Source organism: Pelodiscus sinensis, chromosome 2 (genome assembly GCF_052426305.1).
Source record: "Pelodiscus sinensis isolate ZL-2025 chromosome 2, ASM5242630v1, whole genome shotgun sequence".
Classification (NCBI taxonomy): Eukaryota; Metazoa; Chordata; order Testudines; family Trionychidae; genus Pelodiscus; species Pelodiscus sinensis.
In genome coordinates, this window is record NC_143053.1 from 159,498,541 (window position 1) to 159,517,627 (window position 19,087).

The window sequence follows — 19,087 nt, forward strand, 5'->3', positions numbered from 1 at the left end:
GCACTCCATGGCAGTGTCGGGCTTGGGGAGAGAGGTCTCTCCCTGCTGCAACCTTGAGGCCCTGCACATGACTTAATGGGAAGCTGCACAGCTTAGGGGGAACTTAGGTGGTGGACATAAGCACTAAAAGGCTACCAAACTATTGCTGCTTCTGGCCTAAGAGCCAGCCTGCTATCCTCTGCACCAATCAGGTTGTGTGGCTAATCAGGCAGCCTGATGGAGGCCAGTTGCAGCGATCAGGCTGTGAGGAGACTAACTCTGCTACAGGTCTGGATTCCCGCTAAGAAGATTCCAAAATAAACTGTTTCTCGTGGTCCTTTCACTCAAGGGGCTTGGGTTATAACAGTGATACCCAGTCTGCTGCTCATGAGCCACATGTAGGTCTTTCATGTGTAGCCTGCAGCTCTTCAAGGCTCCCTTGCAGAGCACTACGAATAACTGATTCAAGGGGCTCCTGAAGGGAGAAAGCCCCTGCTCGTCTCCCTCCATTCAGCAGTGTGGGGACTCAGTCGACTGGAGGAACAGGGCAAGTAAAGCTCAGAGTCAGAGCAAGCTTCAGGAGGGAGACTTCCTGTCTTTGTAGGCCTAGGCATCCAAGAATCCAAGGGATGTTGTAAATAGCATTTTGCTGAATGGAATGGTAAAGGTGTGGGTGGAGGGAACAAAATGAACAGCATGGTGTGTTCACCCAACCGTTTAGCTAAATTTAGTTTTCATTGCACTGAAAATGTATTTGAAAATTTTAGAATATTTAGTTCTATTCATAGTTATACATTGAAAATTACTGTACCTATGTGTTTGGTGGGGTGATGCATAGGGCATTCAGTAATCATGCGGCTTTTGGTTAGCGGTGTTTGCAAATGTGGCTCCAGAATCACCTAATTGTGCACACCACTGGGTTGTAATAAATAACCACCTCTGTTATTAATTTCTAAATATTATAGTAGTCACCTTAGGAAAATTAAAATTGATAAAAATCATAAATTACATAAAATAAATACATTGTACACTTTTTTATGTGATGCAGTCATTTCTACTCTCATTTTTTCATAGATTCCTTTCTCTGCTTTGATAGTGTGCATGTATTGCTCTGTTTTCTGCATGCAGTATTTAGAAAAGAGAAAATAAGAAGGCATTCCCTGTGAAGTCAACTGAAAAGCTACTTTCTGAGTCAATTGGCAGAAACTGCTCTGTGAATATTGTGGCCCTGCTCTTTTCTCTTGAAAACTAAAGGAAGCATTCTTACATTTGTGAGCATGAATCCCATAGTTTTGGTACGAATTTCCTAAGCAGCCTGATGCATACCTCATGGCACTTTATCTTCTGATTTGTGATATATTTACAGTCAATCAATTTTAAGACGGTATGGAAGTTACATATTTTGTGTATGAGACAGAAGGAGGAGATTCTCCATACTGTACACTTTAGGGGTACAACCACAACGTTGCCCTGAAGGGGCGAGAGAATATATCATTTTCCCCGCCAGTTCAAAACTTGGCCCTGATTGGCTGCTGCCAAAGGTGCCAATTAGTATAAATTGTGATGACATTTTTTGTCATGTGAACATTTGCCCAATAGAAACTAGATAGAGACTCAATTCAAACAGGCGATTTAGCAGTTATCAGATGGGAACATTTCTTCACTGGATTTAGACCAGTAAGATTCTATGTTTCATGAAGAATCTCCAAAGCCATCCAATCCTGTTTCATTAGCGTTCTAATAAAGGGGACTATATGTTTTAATATTATGTTGCAGTTTGAATTTGTAAAAAATATAGAAAACTAAGGGCCTGGTCCAGTGAACACTGAAAAATCAATAAAAAGGAAGAAGGCTAGTCAAAAATTATCCATCAAAATTGTTTAATAGAAAACTGGTTTTTTGAGTAAATGAAACTTTTCATGAAAAGTGTGCTTTCTATGAAAAATTTAATTTTTCATAAAAAAGGGTACGTCTACACAGCAGCATTATTTCGGACTAATTCATGAAATAACAAAGAGCATGACTACTCTACAAGCCTTTATTTCGACATAATGTTGAGCTGGAGGACTTCTTACTCCGACTCATGGTAACCCTCATTTTACGAGGAATAAGGGAAGTTGAAGAAAGTGCGTTCTTCCTTTTGAGTTCCTGTTGTGTAGAGAGTGCCAAAAGAAACTATTTCGACTTCAGCTACTCAACTGACATAGCAGAAGTTGAATAGCTTATTACGACTTTAGCCATGCTGTGTAGATGTACCCATACTGAACAACTGAAAATAAAAATATTTAGATTCAAATAAACTTCCACATTGATGTAGTATGAGACAGAAAGAGGAGATTCTCCATACTGTACACTCTACGGGTACAACCACAACCTTGCCCTGAAGAGGCGAGAGAATAGTTCATTTTCCCCTGTAGCTGTAGTTTGATTTCCTCATTTCCCAATTCTCCTTTATGGACAAAGCTCCTTGTCCAGACTACATCTCTTGCCCAAAGGCCCAGTTAGAGAAGAGAATCAGAGCACATGTAATTTGAACTGCCCACTAATCAGACACCTTGACAGCATTTTAAAAAAAGTTTTTGATTGGAATAACTAAAAGTCTAAACCTTTTTGTAGGAAATTTTAACTAAAACTATTTTTTCCATTTTCACTGAAATTTGTAATGGAACCCTCTCCCCCATTTCCAACTAGCTATAAAGAAAAGTTTCCTACTGATATCAGTGGGCATTATATTTACAGTAAATGGTTTTTGTAGCTTGTAAATACTTGTTGCACATCCTTGAATTCTCATGAACTGACTCTTTTACTAACCACTTGTTTTGTTGGATATCATGTAATAAAACAAAAGGTAAACTTGAGCTGTCAAGTCAGGATTCAGCTTTGGACTTTCCCAAACTATGGAGCTATGGGTGTTTGGATATAGGGTTTTTCTTGTTGTTTTTTTTGCCTCTCTCTAGTAGATTATAGAGGAGGCCGTAATTTGTGGTTGCACGCTTCATTAGCAAAAACCTAAGTTGTCAATGAAACAAAAAGGTTAATTGACCTGGCTTATTTCTGGCGCAGGATCGTATCTCTTTATTGTAAAACACTGGGAGATGGGATCAGCCATCATTTCTAGTGTTGACTCTGGCTGTGGGACTCTGGGTGGTAACATCTTATCCCAAGGAACTTCTTGATAAGCTCTAGACCATTAATAAAAAAGAGGAAAAGGAACATATTTAAATCAATAATTATAAGTGATGCGTGTAACATGTAAAACTAGAGGATTAAAAATTTATTTTGCATATAAGGATTAGATTTTGTAATGCAAAATCCTAATAGTTTGCCAACATTATATCAGATCTTTACAGGAGAACATAATTCAGAAAATGAACGAACGAACGAGAGAGCGAGAGAGAGAGTGTGTGTGTGTGTGTGTGTATGTTTTCTTGATGCTTAGTGAAAGAGAACAAATTTAAAAGACTTGCCTCCTGGGAAAGGAATTTTCGGTATGCTGTGAGGGACAGACACTATTTAAAGAGACCATACTTGTCTTAACAAAATATCTTTAGTTTAAGAAGGAATACTAAGTTAGGGTATGTCTGCATTGCATTCCTCCTTCGAGAGAGGAATGCAAATGCAGACAAACGAAATTGCAAATGAAGTGCGGATTTGAATTTCCCATACTTCATTTGAATAATCGTGGCCGGCTGCTTTATCGAAATACCCTATTTCAAGATAAAAAATGCTGTTTAAATGCAGTTATTGTCGAGAAAATACCCTTCTTTTGAAATAACCCTTCACTGCGCTTCATTTGTAATTTCGTTTGTCTGCATTTGTATTCCTCTCTCAAAGGAGGAATGCCATATAGATACCCTTAGAAACCAGATGATGTTCTCTTCCACTGAATGCCCTTACTAAGGATTCACACTTCACACCACTCCACTACAAGAAGTAAATATAAATCCCCTCATTCTGCAAATGGAGTAAATAAGGATTCAGAGGTGGTCCAAAACAACAGATGAAGTTGATGGCAGAGTTTGGGAGTAGAATAAGGTCTCTGACATGACAACACAGAATCTCATCTATTAAGCCACAATGCCTCCCTGGAAAAAAAAAGGTAACCATCTATCTTAAGGTTTTATATTTTCGTCCATCACAATAGCGTATGAGCATCTTTCATACAAAAAACAGCAACAGCGGAGTCTCTAATGGATTTCATGGAACCCCAGCCACACCTCTTTTTGGTGTTAAAATGTGGCTTAGGTTAGGGTTTTTTTTTAGGGGTGTGGAGCATTATTAGAGGTTTGGCCATAAAAGGGGTGTTTTAATTGCATTTTACTTATAGGAAGGCCTTAGAGCAGGGTTCTCAAACTCATGGCCTCCAGGACATCCCAAAGCAGAGCAGTTTTGCAGTCTTCCCCGGGAGTCCTAGCAGGCTGAGGGGGGAAGGCCATTCCCATCCTCCATGCGCTGCCCCTTCCCACCACTGTCCCACCCTTTCTCCTCCATGGCACTCCATCCCCTCAAGGGCTGCAGCCTTAGGGATTATTAGGGTGGAACGGGCACAGGGCATTGATGCTATTCCTATATGCTTACCTTTGTCATGCATCTTTAAATCCACAAATTAAAATGTGCATGTAACTGTAAATTATCATTAGCTACATTTCGAAGAAAAAATTGTGAGTAAGAAGCAATGCACTCTAATGGTTTAAGATGAGTGGGGAACCTAAGGCCTGGGGGTGCAGCCCCCGGCTTCCCTGGCTCTGGCCCCCAAGACACAAGGGTCCCAGCATTAGGGAGTCAGTACTGGTGCTTCCGCTCCCCGTCGCCCGCCACCCACCATGGGGGTGGAGTAGGGCATGTGAGGAGAATGTGGGGAGTGTCTTTCCCCTTATCAGTCAGGCGCCACATCAGTGAGGGTTTTTTTTTGTTTTTATTTTGTTGGGGCTTTTTGCTTCTCATTTGTGTGTAGCTCCTGACTGATTTTTTTGTGCTTCAGGGGATAGCCGAGTTAGTCTATGAGGGTATGTCTACACTACCCCCCTAGTTCGAACTAGGAGGGTAATGTAGGCATACCGCACTTGCAAATGAAGCCCGGGATTTGAATTTCCCAGGCTTCATTTGTATAAGCGGGGAGCCGCCATTTTTAAAACCCCGCTGGTTCGAACCCCGTGCAGCGCGGCTACACGGGGCTCGAACTAGGTAGTTCGAACTAGGATTCCTATTCCGAACTACCGGTACACCTCGTACGTAGCCGCACTGCACGGGGTTCGAACCAGCGGGGTTTAAAAAATGGCGGCTCCCCGCTTATGCAAATGAAGCCCGGGAAATTCAAATCCCGGGCTTCATTTGCAAGTGCGGTATGCCTACATTACCCTCCTAGTTCGAACTAGCGGGGTAGTGTAGACATACCCTTACAGAAAAAAACAATAAATGGTCTGGTAGCACTTTATAGACTAATGAAACATGTAGATGGTATCACGAGCTTTCGTGGGCACAGCCCACTTCTTCAGATTACTGGAGTTATGAGTTGGGGATATGAAAACTCAAAATAAATAGGAGAGGGGAAGGGGGAGGCGTGAGAGAAAGAAAAAGGGAGGAGGGTGGGAGACAGAGCATCATTAAGTATCTGGGGAATGGGTACTTAAACCTAAGCAGATAAAAATCAAAGTCAATAGATAGATTCCTACAACAGGAAGGATACCACTCAGGGAGCTGTTAGCACCTTCTGTGGTTATTAAGTAGGTAGAGTCCCCACCAGCCCGTATCACGATTGAGTCCATTATCATGTGAATTGAATTTGTGGATGAACTGGGATTCCAGGGCTTCTCTGTGTATTTGGATTGTAGAGCTGGTTTGTGACAAGACAGCTACTTGTAGGTCTGTCAGACTGTGGTTAGGCAAGCTGAAATGCTCACTAACAGTCTTCTGTATATCCCCTTGATGTATATCCTATTTGTGTCCATTGATTCTTTCCTGCAGAGACTGTCCAGTTTGTCCAATATATATAGCAGTGGGGCACTGCTGGCATTTGATGGCATAGATGGATGTACTATCAAATGACCCTTTGATTTTGTGGCTTATGTTGTTTGCTCCGGTGATGAATTCACCAGTGTAGATATGTGGGCAGTGTTGCAGGGCATGTGGGCAGTGTTGCAGTGCAAGTTGTAGGGCTGGGTTCCTGGAGGTTTATGATGTGGTTGTATGGCATGGTTATCAGAAAGAATACATTTCAGGTTAGGGAGTTGTCTGAAGCAAGAATAGATTTTTTTCCTAAGGCCTCTGAGAGTGAGGGATCATTTTCCAAGATGGGTTGTAGATTGTGTATAATGCACTGGAGGGGTCTGAGTTGTGGAGTGTAGGTAACAACAAGAGGAGTTATGTTATTTTCTCTTTTGGGTCTATCTTGAAGTAGTTCATGTCTGGGTATTTTTTTGGCACTGTCAATTTGTTTTTTGGCTCTGTCAAAATTTGTTTTTTGGCTCTGTCAATTTGTCAGCGGCCTCTGACCCCAAAAAGCTTCCCCACTGTTAATTTAAGAACTGTCTGTGAAACTATCCTGACACTCACTTGGTATGGCTTTATTATACTTTGCCCAATGTTGTGAATGAATGCAGTCTGTGAAGATGTGCCTGTGAAATTGGGCACAACTTGAAAAGAGAACTGCTCATTCACTCCATCTGCAAAACAGGGGTTGAGACCCTTGCTCCAATGCCTTCCTCTAGGAAAATGTTTCACATAAGTGATAAAATTAAAACATCCCTTTTACAGGATGTATTGCTTCATTTGTACCCACCTTTTTTTAAAAAAATTAAAACCTACAGATAAAAATGTGCCAAATGTTATTAGACACATTTCACAGATGGAATGGTGGAGAGACAGAAGATTCTGAGGGTATGTCTACACAAGAGGGAAAACCCGTGGCTAGGGGGCTGAAGCTGTGGGGGCTGTTTCATTATTGTGTAGACTTTTGGGCTTGGGCTCTTGAACCCTTCATGGTGGGAGGACCCCAGAACTTGTGCATATTGTTGTCTGCTGCATATCCTAGCTGGATAGTATGCTGTTTCTTTTCAAGCAACTTATACAAACCCATGTATGTATCCCATTACCGTGGTGATCCATAGGATTCTGTTCTGGCTGCCAGGATTTGTGGAACACGTGTGCTTTTCAGTATAGAATAAAGGCATATCCAATCTGTTATTAGGCCATTGTGTTCAGCAAAAAATTGATAACCTCACTCTAGGGGGGACAGCTGTTAACAAGGTTAGAATAAATAGTTTATAATATGATTGAGTAAGTGCTAGTGAAAGGGACAGCAAAGCCTCTAGTGACTGCATACCTAAAATGAACTATTATGTTCTATCATTAAAATGTATGACCAAAATGGATGCTTCTTTTAAAAAAGGCCTTATGAATTCCTTTTTTATTATTGTAGATTTTCAGATTATTTCCTATTTCATTTTTTCCATTTAAAAAAATTAAACCTATCTTATTTTTAATCATAAATAATACACTGAAAATTAAGAAGCCTTATTACAAATGTATGAAATCATTCAGAATAGGATTGTAACTGATTTGACAAAATATATCCTACAATTTCTACAAAACATCTTGCAGACATACAATATATGTTCAAAGTAACATATTTTACATAATTTTTTAAGGTAGCATTTGGTAATATGACCAAGTTGACATTGTTGAACAGTTACACAAGAAATCCAAAGAAAAGCTTCTTAGGGTCAAATTAACTAAACTCAGATTTGAATAATTACAAAATAAAAAATGTACTTAATATAATTGATCCTTGCAGCAGTCATTGTTGCCATTTTAAAATTAAACTAAGTATTCTCCTATATTCTAAAAGAAAGCTTTCATTATTTTCAAATTTGATTAAACAATTTCACTATTAAATCAATAGTTTATTGCCGAGTAGCATTACAAATTGACAAACTTCAATGTCATTATTTTTGTCATATCTTGCAGATATTTCCATTGTGATACATTAACAATTCTTTCTTGTCTGTAAGCAAGGAAGTGAAAGATAGGGCAATCTCTTGTACTATAGGCAGTTGCCTCTTCACAACATGTATATACACATTCTTTTTTGTGTCTTTGAGAAGGAGGACACCGATATCACATAAAGGAGCATGAAAAGGTTCTTTAAAATGAACCTGTGCTTTTATTGACTCAGAGCCCTGAGATATAAGCTTCTCCCTTAATGTGATGCCAGTGTCATAGAGAAGCACAACAGCTCCTAGAATGAAAATAACACAGCAAGGAACTGAGTTCTCAGAAACTGTCCTTAAATCCCCAATGCTAGCCCTTCTTCTGTAACCCCTGCATTTCCTTTTGGCCTTAGCTCCTCCTCCCCTTGCCTTCTTGTTTGTAGACTGCTGCACAGACACTCTATGACACTGGTCTCCTCTGTTCAAGGACAACATGTAGCTCAGCCCAGCTGCCACTAACGGTGCTACGATTCAAATGCCAGGGAGATAACGGATTCTGTGCTACTGTTTTGATTCCTTGGTTCTGTCTGTGTTCTCATTACTGTGGATTTCATAGGGCCCTACTTTAAACTCTCCAAGTTTAATCACAAAATGTAGGTGGAAATAGACAATTCTGTGACAGAGACAATGGGAGAAATAAATAAGAGCATTTATTTTTGTGAGAAAGGAGAAGTCTAAAGTAATGCACACTTAATGGAATTTGAAGACTAGGAGGTAATGACAGAGAATCACTGGCAGCAGTTATTCAAAGCCTTCCCTAATCAGAAAGACTAGAGAACATTGTCCTCATATACCCTGCCTATTGCCAGTTTTGAATTTCTGCATGTATTGGAACTACTGTGCAGTTTAGGGTTGTAGGAAAACGGAATGAATTTCTCAAATGCACAACTGCTGAAAGATGAAAAGAAGCAGAAAGTGGATAAACATGAAATAACAAAAAAATTATCTTTTTGATAAAAACAGTTGCTCACTTTTGAGTACTTGAGAGGTAGAAATAGTCCCTTGCTTTTTCTTCTCTCCAACTTGCAGAATGAGGGTCATTTGATGTCTAGAGGAAACATAATATGAGAAATAGCATCTACCAGGACGCACAAATTAGTTTTGGGAACTCCATGAACACTTATAAAACTTCAAACTTAAAAAAAAAAAAAAAAAAAAAAAAGATGAACTGGTCAGGATTCATGGTCTCGTCCTGAGGATGGTTAATTTCCTTTAATATCAGAATGTGAAACACACAGTTCCACATTCTTCACAGATTATCCCATGTTCATTAAATTGTTTATGTGAGGATGACAGAGGCTCTACTTTCTGTTTTATTGATTTTTTGGTTCAGTGTTCTTAGTCAGCTCTCGTCTTTAAACATCTGAAATGTATTGGATGACTCTACTTTTAATGTTCTGTGGGAATAACACTGCAAGCTTTTTTAAGCCACTGTGAAAGGCCTACTGTAATATATGCTGGCTGCTATCTGCAAATTATGTTCTTGGCCCCAGTCCATCAAATACTTAAGCATGTGTGTAACTATAAGCATGTGAGTAATCTCATTCATTTCAAATAAGATTAAGACTTTGATGTGGAATGATGAAGGACCATTAGACTTTTCAGGATATGTCTACGCTACAGAGTTTTGTTGGAAAAACAGACGTTTTTCTGACAAAACCTGAGTCACGTCCACACTGCGATTGCGTTCTTTTGAAAAAAAAACAACGTAAGAACAGAGGGGTTTTTCTGGCGATGGTAATCCTCTTTCTACGAGGAAGAAGTCTTTTTATGAAAGAGCTCTTTCGGAAAAAGGCGTGAGTGGACGGGGAAGAGGGAGTTCTTTTGAAAGAAGAGGAAAGAGAAAAAAGCACAGGTGCCCTGGTGGCCACTCCATCCATAGTAATCACAGCTTAAATGCGAGATAGCATCTCTTCAGTGTGGATGCTATCTTTCGAAAAAGCATGTGCTTTTTTGATGTGCTTTTGTGTGTGGACACTCTTTCAGTAGAAGTTTTTTCTGAAATCTCTTCTGAAAAAAAGTTCTTCTAAAAGAAGCCTGCAATCTAGACGTATCCTCATATAGAAAAGGACTCCCTAGGAATTGTGCTGTTGGAAGGTAACTGTTTTATGCAAAAGACTGATGGAGAAGTAACTGATTTAAACAGGGTATCCTTATTTTAATTTTAATCATATCACATTATGTAAATTGTGAAAATCTTCATCAGCTCTGTCTCTGACATGGGTGTGTAGGCATATCTATGCCTTCTATACATTATTAATAGAAAATTTACCTGGTATTCTCAGATCCTTAACTCAAGTTTTGTTTTATTTCATTCAAGAAAATAGGGTAGAGCTGGCTATGAGGGGTTCAGTATGCAGGCTGTCCGAGGGAGAAAGAACTCTCTCAGCCCTCTCTCACTCCAACAGCTTGAGGTCAGGTGAGAAGCACCTCTCCATGGGTGCTGCAACTCCAGTAAGAACAGCTGGAGGAGGGGTGCAAATCTCCCCAGCTGGGGTAGGTCTAGATTCATCTGCCCCCTGTGCTACTCAGCCAGATTGAGGAATAGAGCAAATGATGCACTTTCCCTTCACTCTGTGATGAAGGGGAACAGCCAGAAATGTTCCCATATGAATGGAAGGGGAAGCTTCAGCTCCCTCCTCCCACCACCTAAAGGGCACCTGGATGGTGGGAGACTCAGGGCTGGGGTACTCCTGGATGGAGGGGGGCCACCAACAGCTAGCCCCTTTCACCTTCTGGGTGACTGTCTTTTTTCTGTATGGTTTTATGCATCCCCATACACACCAGGGAAAGGGAACTTCTGACCCCGCTCCAACACAGAACCAAATCCTTACCATGCTTAAGTTATGAGAAGAAGGTGCATACCAAATTTGGTGGTGCTAGCTCTTACCGATTAGGAGTAGTTCTTGAACAAATGGACTCTCGCTCACTCACAGACAAACTCTCTCAAGTATACAATAGATTAATTAATTATTATTATTATTATTTTGCTTATAGACACTTTTTAGAATCCTCAGTCAAGGAGCAGAGCTGAACAGAGTTGATGAAATCTCACCAGTATAAATCTTATTTTTAAGCATTTGTTCATTGTGTGTGATTTCAAAAAGACTTAAAAAACCAGGGATAATGGTCACTATTACAAAATGAATATGTCAACAGGTACTATGCCGTTATTTGTGTAGCAGTGAAATGCTATGCATAATTCACTGTAACAAGACTAGGAAAAGAATGTAGAATACTAGATTACACCACTGTATGGTAAATGTTGGCAAAAGTTGATTTTGTACGTTCACTTCTGTACCTTTGAAGACCAGAAGCTTGCAGATACATGATTTAAAAGTCTATTCTAAAATCCAAGCTTGTATAATCATTGAAACAAAAAGCAGATAATTACCTTACATTTGGGGTCCACATTAAATGCAAAGCTATGAATTTGAAAAGAGTCTTTTTGTTTAGATGGCGCAGGAATAACTTTCTTTGGACTTGTCCAGCCTGAAAGAAAATACATGGTATTGTTCTATTCATTCTACAGCTGTACTTAATTTTTTGACATAAATTAAACAAATGAAATAAGTTTGCACATTATCATAAAGACTGTAATATACTACATCCATATATATTTACCTATTCCTGATTCTTTAGAGAGAGTTACAGGTGTTCAGCAAAATAAATTCAAGTAAAATGCAGCTGAAAGAAACAATAATTAGCATTTCATCAGCTGTGATTTGGCTCTACTTAACGAAATGCCGTGTGTCATCAGTGAAAATAAAGCTATCATATTGAATGTATAAAGGAAAAATATTCAAATTGGTAATTATGGCAAAATTTCACTGAGATGTTATCTACATAGCAAGTTACTGCACAGCAAGCCAGGGTGCGAATCTACAACACACTAGCTTGCTGCAACGCAACATCCCATATGGACATTGCTATAGTACAGTGAATGTCATCCCTATTTGCCTCAGTGTGTTATGAATTTCAAAGGCTAGTTATGACCAAATAAACATGTGGGAACCTTGCTATCAATAATATTATTCCTGTAATGCTGTAATTAATTGGGATGTATGTGTACTACTGTCCTCTACTGAAGAGAACAAGACCAGCTTATATATATGTAGGCACTGTCCACTAGTTATGCTAAAAATTGTTCCTTCAGCTTTCTGGTTAAAGGGTGTCATTTGGAGCCAAAGGCTGAGTGCTTTTCTTCATGCCAGATATAAAAAGTAAATATGACAGCTATGCTGAGTGCAGGTGTTATTCAGAAGCTACGGATAGTATTTATATGCAGATTCAGATAGTCTAATTTTACATGTTCTTTACTAATTGGAGATACATTTTCAGAGATCTCCGCTGACTGTATATTATAATTTGCTCCTTTTTTTGCTGATGAGATAATTCATTTTCTAATTGTTCTTTCTCTCTCTTTCTCTCTCTGTCTCACACACATGCACTCTAGTTTTTGTGGAGAAATTCAGCATAATTATAATAAATTCTGGTCCAGAGCTCAAGTGTCTGGAGTTCCCAATGTCCATCTGGTTTTATTCATTCCACAAGATTGAAGATGGTATGGTTAGGCTTTTTTTGATCAGATTGGGAATTCACTGGTTTGGTTACACAACTTTTTTATTTACCAAGAACTTAATGAGCTTATTAGTGCTGGTTTCTTATTTGAAACTGGATTTCACCCATCATGATGCAAGGATCTATGACATACATTTTTGGGTTCATTTTATTTATCTTATGGTTTCTAAGCCTGTATCTCTTTAGGGTGCCTTTTGAGTCACAGTTTCAAGGTTTTCTGCACTACTATGCAAACTAAACATTTTTTAATGATAGTTGTGGTTCTCATCTAATCACATAAAACTAAGAGCTGATGCTTTATGAAAAACACCTCATATTGCTAGAGTCACAAAATTACAAGAGTTGGTAACAGTATGATCTTCTCGTGAAAGTCATGCACTTTCCTGGACATCCACTGAAGTCAATTGGGAATGTTGGTATTTATTTCAAAAGGAGGTGGATCAGACTCTAGCAACTGACAATGAGATCAAATTCATCTTATTGAGGTGATTACAGCCTTTGTAGTAACATTTAATCATGCATAATTGTTTTTATAAATCTGTGTAAACTGAGATCAACCACTGAAATACGATTTCAAAGAAACATAGAAATAAAAATGATAGTTTAAATTGTAAAGGCTTTCATGACAGGAAAAACAACAAGGAAGAACTAAGGCTGCTGAAGATGCAAATAACTTCTCTATTACTTGGCACAAGTGAAAAAAACGATTACACAATGAAGTATGTAACTGTAAATCATAATAACAAAATCCTTTGAGGAAATATAATTGGTTTTACTAATAGCACAAGGTTCTCAAAGGATTACTTTGGATTTTAGATGGTTCTTTCTTGATGAGCTAATTTACAGGATAACAGGAAGTATACTATTACACATTTCAATACATGCTTGATAATTATTTAAAGGATATATGTTATTAAGAACATTTATTTTGGTTAGTACCAGCTGGCATTTTTCAATTATTGGTTAACTTGGTTTATAATGCAGTACAAGGAAATGATTCTGAACTATGTAAACTATGCATGACTGATTGGCAAGGCTTGATCTTTTATTTTTGTTCATATTATGGTTTTGGGCTGTTTTGGTTTTGTTTACATTTTTGCCTTTGACTATTCCAGTTTCCTTTTCTTCTTAATATTAGGGAGATATCTACATCATTGCATAGGGCAGGGCCAGTGGAGGTAGGGCGGCGTTTCCATCTGTTATTTTGGAGGCAGAGAGATCTTTGAGCCTATCTCACACCCAAGTGGGGAGTATTTACCTGATCCCTTAAGAGAGACTTTATTCAGAATGTATCATAGCCTTGAAAAAAGGGTGGACAAAAGAATATAGACCCTCATACCAAAACAGGCCAGAACACACCAGGAATGAAGAAGGGTGTTCTTTGTCAGGATCCCTTGCCAGTAGAATGTCTTAGTTAGAAATCAGAACAAGCCCATGTCTGGCAACCTCCAGGTTAAAGAGTCATCTTTTTTAGTAGGCGTCTTCTAAACAGCCAATGTGTGAAATGTTTTAGGCATACGTTTGTAAAAATTACCAATTTTAACTCATCCCATGCTGACCATGGCTTGCTTGATGGATCTTTGGACAACGAAGCTAAAATGAGGAATTTGCTTCTACTATCCTAGTGAAATATAGCATGTCTGCTCTTGATCTGTGATGTGTACAATTTTTTTCCCTTAAGGCAGTGGTTCCCAAACTTTTCGGCATCACACCCCCCTTTTCGATTTTTGACAAACCCTCACACCTCCCTCCCAAAAAAATAGCAGCAAAATTTGGAGTGGGATTGACGGGGTGTGTGTGTGGCTGGGTTGCCTCGTGCCCCCCCTGGAATTTCTTGACATCCCTCCCCCCCAGAATTTCTTCACGCCCCCCAGTTTGGGAACCCATGCCCTAAGGTATACTTTAAGGGTGAAATCCTGGCTTCATTGAGGTTAATAGTAATTTGCTGAACTTAACCAAGAATCAACCTTGGTTCCTACTGGGTGTCTGAAGAAAAGCCCCTCATGATTTATTTGTACCTGCATCACAAATCTGTCCTCTATTTCAAGTCATTACACTGAGAACTGAATGACTGATTTGGCCAGAGTTCTAGATTTACTCTCTACCCTTTCCAGACTATCTCCAGCTACTAAAGACTGCTAACTGCCTGCTGGAGAGGCTAAAATCTTAACTCCATGGAGTGCTGTGTCTCCAACCTTCCTTTGTTTCCTCATAGCTAGCAGCAGTCTGGCTTTTTACCAGTCCTTGAACCCTGCAAAGTTCTAATTTACAACAGTATATTATATATATATATATAAAGAAATATTAAAATAATCAGAACTTAGGAAAACTGAATGAGTAAGGTTGGGAGGATCATAAATATTACGTTTCTCTTCCAAATTTATTTTGATCTTAAAAACAGCATATTTCTTTTAGGGTCATTGCATGCTAAAGTTTCAGGTTTAAGGTGAAAATTTCTAAGAGATACAAACCAGAGATTAGGAACACAATCAATTTGTGGTACTCAGAAAGATTTTTGGTAAGGGCCAAGCAGCTTGTTTATGGTTCCAACCAGTATTCCCTTCTCTCAAAAATCTCTTTATTGTAGTCTAGTAACATTTTGCTCTAGCTTTAAACAGCATTTGTATTAAAGAAACCATTAATGGTAATTGCTTAACCTTAACTTACTGCTGAGAATGTACTTTGCCGTTAGAAGGCCTTATAAAGATTTTTGCATTTCCAAAGTTTTCAGCATTCTGCCATTTAAAAGATTAACCAAGAGTCTGATCGTGCTCCTATGAAGGTGAATGGAAGAGTTGTGGACTTCGACAGAAGTAGGATCAGATCCCATTTTACTAAATGAATGCTGTTTGATATTTTGTTATATTACAATACACTGACTTAAAAATAGCTGGATAGAGTGTATTCTTGCTAATGCAAGATAACAGGCTCAGAGAGCTGGATCTTCTCTATGATTACCAAGGGGACAGACGTGGAACAGGTCCTAAGTATGAATCACTTAACACTATCTGCCAGATAACATTAAAATGCTACAGAAGTGTCCAGAGGGATTTCCTTAATAATCTGCTCTATCAGCTCACATTACAATAGAGTCTCATTTTAGTTACTCTATTTTACCACTTCATTTACAGAATATGAGTTCTTTAAACAACGAATATTTTCAAAGACCTCTGCCCTATCTATGTATGTTACAATTTTCTAATTTGGCACTTTGATGCTGCTTTCAGCTAAGTCAATTAATCCTCCAACTATTCGCTTTCATTCCTGTTGCTGGTTTCAGCGTAAGCAAAGTGCAAACATGTTCTGTTAAACTGATTGTAAATGCTTTAGGGGGAGAAGACTGTCTTTATTTGTGTTTTGTACCATGTCATACTTTTTCTGTGTTTAACAAATAATACATAATTTGCATTACCTCCAAGTCTTGCCCTGACAGAAACATCTGACACTGCCTTGGAGTTCCAACGTCTGTCCTGACTCACCTCCTCCAACAGGGCCACCTGTCTTCTGTGTACAGTTTGTGCAGTCTTTTCTGGGACGGGGACCCGCTGGTGAGGTTTCACATCACTGTAATCCACCAAGGACTCAATGGCTCTGCCACAGTAGGGCTGCAAATCAGCATCAGCTCCTGAGCTCATGAATCCTGAACAGGGGTCAGCTAAAGGCACATCATCTCGGTGTGGGAATAAAGGGTAATCTGGCCCCACAGGAGGGCTATAAGGATTGAATTTAAGAAAAGAATTACTGTCTTTTTCTTGGAAGCTGGCAAAATCATGTTTATCCTCAGGTCCTCTCACAAAAGGCATGTACATTTTCTTTAACAGATTTTTATACTGATGGCGATCCATTTTGTGAAGTGGGTTACCTGACCGACTGTAGCTTTTAAAGGCATTTACCTGCCTTTCAGCTACAGGGGAAACCATGGCCATTTTCTTTATTGTTTTAGATGCCAGTAAATTAAGAAGATTCTGCTCTCTTCTGTTTCTTGGACTTTATGAAATCCTGTCCAACAAATCACAGTGAAACTACAAATCATCCTCCAAAAGATTACTGCACAGAAACTATAAAAGCCAACACAGGAGTTCAAATGGTGAATTTTTCCCTGAAAAGCAGTGAGTGATCCAGAAAGGAAAAGAATGAAGCAGTCATATGAGCAAAGAGTCTTTTGGTTGCTCGGCAACTGGTGAAACACTAGCAAACAATGTTTGTTTCAACTAGCAAACAATGACACTTGTAATTCCGTGTATATCATAATAATCTGAGCTCTTGGAGAAACACAGTTAATATCTTTAAATGAGAGTATAGTATAACTATTTACACACATAAATTGTTTTTAATTTTCCCAAGATTTAGTATTTCTGTACAAGTACATTTTTAAACTACAAAACTGACATCAGATAAGAAATGTGAACAGAATAGAGACAGATTTTACCAATGGAAGAGTTATTAACCATATACAAAAGAAAAGTATTATTAAGAGTAAATAAATAATATTGACTGTTGGCATGTAACATTATCTACAAAATATTGCTTATTTTTTGCTCTAGAGCAGGGGTGGGCAATATTTTCTGAGCAGGGACCACTTCAGAAATTTTTGAAGTGTCCCCAGGCTACCCCAGAAGGGGTAAGGCCTTCACATGCTCCCCCTTCCCTCCATCTCCAAGACCTGATTGGCCTGGAGGAGGGGGTAGGAGGGAGAAGGGGCAAAGTCTCTTTGTGCGGTGCTCTTAGAAGCACCACACACTCCTGGCAGAGTGGGAGGAGACTTTGTGCACTCCCCTCACCCCCAATCCTTGATTGGCTTGGAGGCGAGTGGGGGCAGCGCGTGAAGTCTCCTCCTACCTTGTCCCTGTTCTACAAGTAGCATCCTGCCACCCTACCAGGAGCATGCAGTGCTTCTAAGCACCGTGCAATTCTTGCAGAGCGGGAGGAGACTTCACACACTCTTCCCGCCCCCAGGCCCTAATTAGCCTGGGAACAGGGGAAGTGGCAAGGCCTCCAAGGGCCGGATCAACTCTTTTCCCCGCCCTTGCTCTAGTTTCATCAGTTGTTTTTACTGTAACTTAGACATGATGGTAATGGTTCATTACAAGTTAAAGCCAAAAGTTTGCAAAGCGGTTTTCCTAATTTTAGCTTGGAAAGCTGTATTTAAGGCTCTAAAAAGTACCTAACACCCACCACCTCCCACTGATTTAAATGAAAGTGTTCAGTATTTCCAAAAATCAAGCCATTTTTAATTGGGTGCCTTAAAAGGGGCTCACACTTTGGGCACTCAACTTTGAAAATGCTGACTTAAAACTTGAGCTTATGATTGTGTTAGGAGAAACTGTAAGGGTGCGTCTAGACTACAGGGTTTTGTCGACAGAAGTTTTGTCGACAGATACTGTCGACAAAGCTTCTGTCGACAAAGAGCGTCTAGACTACATTCAGCTCTGTCGACAAAGCAAGCTGCTTTGTCGGCAAAACCCTGTAGTCTAGACACAACCCTACATGCAATAACACCTTCTGTCGACAGAACTCTGTCGAGAGAAGGTGTTATGCCTCGTAAAATGAGGTTTACCAGCGTCGACAAAACTGCTGAGTTCTGTCGACATTATGTCGACAGAACTCAGCAGTAGTGTAGACGCAGGTATAGTTTTGTCGACAAAAGTCCGCTTTTGTCGACAAAACTCTGTAGTCTAGACACACCCTTAGTGTGTGATTAAAGGAGGTCTGAACGTGCTCTCAGGTACACTGGCTGTACAGAGCTGCAAATAGAACTTAATAAACAATTCTGCTGATGATTCATAAAATGGAACAGAATTCACAGCTCACTCCATCTTTGTTACCTTGACTCTGTAAAGAATGAAAAGCAATTGTACCATTGGTCTTTAGACACAAAAACATTGCTCTATTTCCCAGACAATAAACATGCAGTAGAGTCCTGCATGGCTATAAAATTTGTATCTGGATGTGATCCTCAATCTGCGGAAAATGATCCTCGGATATGAAGCAGGGCTATATAAACCTGCTAAAACGGATGATGCCATTTCTTTCACCACTTGGAATCTGCCCACATTGGCCCCATGCCAGGACAACTGGTTTTTCCCCCTTAAGATGTCCTATGAAGGGCTCCTCTTGCTTTGACCCCTTGTTGATTTACACAGGGAGGCACCAACCTCCCACAGCCCCATAGGCAGCCATGCTTGTAGGTGTGTTCTCCTGCAAAGATGAGGCGCAAGCCATTTCCCCCTCCCTGCGCTGGCACCACCTGCCTAGGAAGGGCGGGGCAGGGAGAGCAGGTCCAGCAGGGGAGCGCAAATGGGCAACGGGGGAAGTCAGCGCGGTCGGGGAACCACGCCACTGTCCCCCCCCCCCCACTTTGTCCTGGAGGGTCACATAAAAGAGCCGCCTCCCCGGTTCCGCTATCCAGGCCTGGAGAGGCAGCTCTGTCGCCTTCGCGCCTGGCACGCGCTGGCAGCGCCTCGCCCGCTCGGTGACGCTGCCTCCTCCCCCGTCACCTCCCCCCTCCCGTTCGAGCACCCGCGTGACGTCGCCACCGA

The 19,087-nt window shown here is 40.0% G+C and overlaps 1 protein-coding gene across 1 annotated transcript in view; it reads right to left on the reverse strand.

Annotated features, from left to right (window-relative positions):
- SPMIP7 (sperm microtubule inner protein 7) overlaps positions 1-16,976 on the reverse strand; it is a 49,121-nt gene extending 32,145 nt beyond the window's left edge. The window contains exons 1-4 of the mRNA XM_006136376.4: positions 15,961-16,976; positions 11,362-11,459; positions 8,939-9,015; positions 3,023-3,161 (exon numbers count right to left, since the gene is read on the reverse strand). Of these exons, the coding sequence (XP_006136438.1) occupies positions 3,023-3,161; positions 8,939-9,015; positions 11,362-11,459; positions 15,961-16,474 (828 nt within the window). The 5' untranslated portion in view covers positions 16,475-16,976. The remainder of the gene's footprint in view (positions 1-3,022; positions 3,162-8,938; positions 9,016-11,361; positions 11,460-15,960) is intronic.
- Between the last annotated feature and the right edge of the window lie 2,111 nt (positions 16,977-19,087).